Source organism: Epinephelus moara, chromosome 13 (assembly GCF_006386435.1).
Source record: "Epinephelus moara isolate mb chromosome 13, YSFRI_EMoa_1.0, whole genome shotgun sequence".
Taxonomy (NCBI): Eukaryota; Metazoa; Chordata; class Actinopteri; order Perciformes; family Serranidae; genus Epinephelus; species Epinephelus moara.
In genome coordinates, this window is record NC_065518.1 from 32,498,835 (window position 1) to 32,501,898 (window position 3,064).

Below are 3,064 nucleotides of genomic sequence, written 5' to 3' on the forward strand. Positions count from 1 at the left end.
GCTGTCAGATATGGATACAATATGGATAAAATTAATTTTCACCCATTTAGAAATTAGATATTTAAAATCTGATTTCACAAATGTGTTTACCATCCCCTTAAAGTCCACAGTGTACTCTCAATTCAGTATTTACAACTTCCAAATCTGGGAAAAACACTTAGATTTTTAAAAAACTACAATTCCTTGGGACCGCGCCATGCAGTTTGATACATATCAGCAACATAGTTGTAGTTCTTCTGATTTGCAAAGTAGGGCTCTAAATAGGGTTGTAAAAAGATATATCTACCCAATAAATCTAATATCAAGTAAAGCCGAACTAGTTATTACACTCCACCTAGATGAACTATGGTAAGAAAAAGTAAAGATGTCGGCTAATTTTCGATATTTTAGCTAATACACTAGAAACGGCGTTTTTGGGACAGTAGGTTCGTTCGCGGCTTGTAAAATAGACATGTGGGACACGAATACACGCTGAAGGAATGGGAAGATCTATTGGAGAAGTCACAAAAAGGTTTGGTTAACACCAAACATAGACTTATGCAGTTTAACATATTTCACCGTGTGTATTATACTCCCCACAGGCTACAGCAGTTGAGCCCTAATACACCATCTAAATGCCCAAGATGTAATGCAGATAATGGTGATATGATACACATGTTTTGGAGGTACACACACTTGGAAGGATTTTGGAATAAAGTTTATAAATATACATCCGAAATATTACAGAAAAGAATTATCCTGGACCCCAGAATATCAATTTTGGGTGATGTAGAAATGTGTAAAGAAGTTAATAATGATGAAAAAAAAAAATATTTTATTAATAATGACAGCAGCAAAAAAAATGCATATTAGTTAATTGGAAATCCAAATATGTACCTCCAATAACACAATGGGGGAGAGAACTACTCTCTGCACTCCAGAAAAAATCATGTATAATGTTAAAGGTCAATCAATGAAATTTGATAAGATATGGGGCAAACTTGTGAATAATATAAAAAAGAAGGGCAGATATTGCTTTAGATTAATTTATGGATATTTCTTGTGTGTATGTAGGTTATGAGAGAATATATTTTTGTATTTGAATTAAGATTATAATGAAATGATGTTGGTAGGACAAAGAGAATGTTGAATATGTACATATGATGGGTGGGGAAGGTATGGGGTAAAGGAACGAGTAAATGTTTTTTAGCTTGTTTGTTCTTTTTTTTGTGTAAACGATAATGATTGTATTGACACATGCAAAATGTCACATCATGATGCTGTGGTTACTGACCTGTGAGGTGGTTCCTCTGGCCTCCTCATAGTGCTCCGACATGAAAATATTGAACGGAGAGCGAGGACGCTTGGGCTTCCCCATGCTGTTTAACTCCTGGACCACACACACAGAGGGAGCATAGGTATATGTATCAATACATATGTTTAACAACGGGACAACAGTTGATGTAACAGGGTTTCAGTTTGCTGACTGGGGCTATTTCAGATTCACATTTAACTCCCACAGTCAGCCCTAAACTCAAACCTGTTGTTGCGTGCACCCTGCAGTGCTCTGTCCTGACACACTGCTTGTTTCAGTGCGGGGGCTGATGTGACAGAGGACAAAATACTGTCAGCAAAGTCACACCTCTAGATAGTTTAAATATCAAGTCTATGATGTGTTTCTAAAACCACATAAATGAAAATCTATCTTGAAACTTTTGACAAAAGATCACTCCAGCCTTCCCTTCTTGCCTGTCTACTACTCCTCTCCTGTGGAATCATGGGGTCCGGGAGGCAGACACCGTCTCCACATTTAAGACTAGACTTAAGACTTTCCTCTTTGATAAAGCTTATAGTTAGGGCCGGCTCAGGCTTGCCTTGTACCAGCCCCTAGTTAGGCTGACATAGGCCTAGTCTGCCGGGGGACCTCCTATAATACACCGGGCACCTTCTCTTTCTTTCTCTCGTCCTGTTACTGCATTTTGCTAAATCGGCCATTCTGGATGTCACTAACTCGGCTTCTTCTCCTGAGCCTTTGTGCTCCACTGTCTCTCAGGTTAACTCGTATTGCAGCGGTGCCTGGATAGTGTGATGTGTGTGGTTGTGCTGCTGCCGTGGTCCTGCCAGATGCTTCCTGCTGCTGCTGTTATCATTAGTCATACTTCTACTGTTATTATACACATATGATTACTGTCACATATGTATACTATCAGATATATTAATATATACCAACAACGTATTGTACCACAAAAGCTGTAATTATTATTATTATAATATTATTACTTAAATTAATGTTGTTGTAAGCTACTGTCATTACCGTCTGTCCTGCATCTCTCTCTCTCTCTCTCTCTCTCTCTCTCTGTCTCTCTCTCTTTCTGTCTCATTGTGTCATACAGATTATTGTTAATTTATTATGCTGATCTGTTCTGCACGTCTGTCCGTCCTGGAAGAGGAATCCCTCCTCAGTTGTTCTTCCTGAGGTTTCTACCGTTTTTTCCCCAGTTAGAGGTTTTTTTGGGGGAGTTTTTCCTTATCCACTGTGAGGGTCCTAAGGACAGAGGGATGTCGTATGCTGTAAAGCCCTGTGAGGCAAATTGTGATTTGTGATATTGGGCTTTATAAATAAAATTGATTGATTGATTGATTGATTGATTGATTGATTGATTGATTGCTCGCTCTTACCCTTTTTTTGCGGATGGCCTTCCTCTTGGCCATCCTCTGTCTCTTTTCTAACGTTTGTTGCTGGACCTGTGCTGGGGTCAGCTGGGCCTGGTAGCGCTGGAGGTCCATCTTAAACTGCTCCCTGGCCTGCAGAGAGGCTTCCTCAAAAGGCTTCAAGGGTAAGAGATACCAAAAAGAAAACAATTTGGTCATAACAACAGAAAAGAACATATAAAGAGATGTCATGACAACAGGAGTTGTGTTTTACACTTAGGCCCCGTTCAGATGTAGCGTCTAAAAGCGCGTGGAAAACGTCAGCTGTGCCGTTTCCATCCTTTTATCCAAGGCGCTTCGGAGATTGCGCTACTGTCGCGCCTGCCGTTACTAAGCAACCAAAACCGCCTGTCACTCACAGGGGGAGTAAAAA

The 3,064-nt window shown here is 39.9% G+C and overlaps 1 protein-coding gene across 1 annotated transcript in view; it reads right to left on the minus strand.

Annotated features, from left to right (window-relative positions):
* tfam (transcription factor A, mitochondrial) overlaps positions 1 to 3,064 on the minus strand; it is a 22,139-nt gene that overhangs the window by 12,249 nt on the left and 6,826 nt on the right. Inside the window, exons 4-5 of the mRNA XM_050059176.1 lie at positions 2,659 to 2,808; positions 1,274 to 1,369 (exon numbers count right to left, since the gene is read on the minus strand). Of these exons, the coding sequence (XP_049915133.1) occupies positions 1,274 to 1,369; positions 2,659 to 2,808 (246 nt within the window). The remainder of the gene's footprint in view (positions 1 to 1,273; positions 1,370 to 2,658; positions 2,809 to 3,064) is intronic.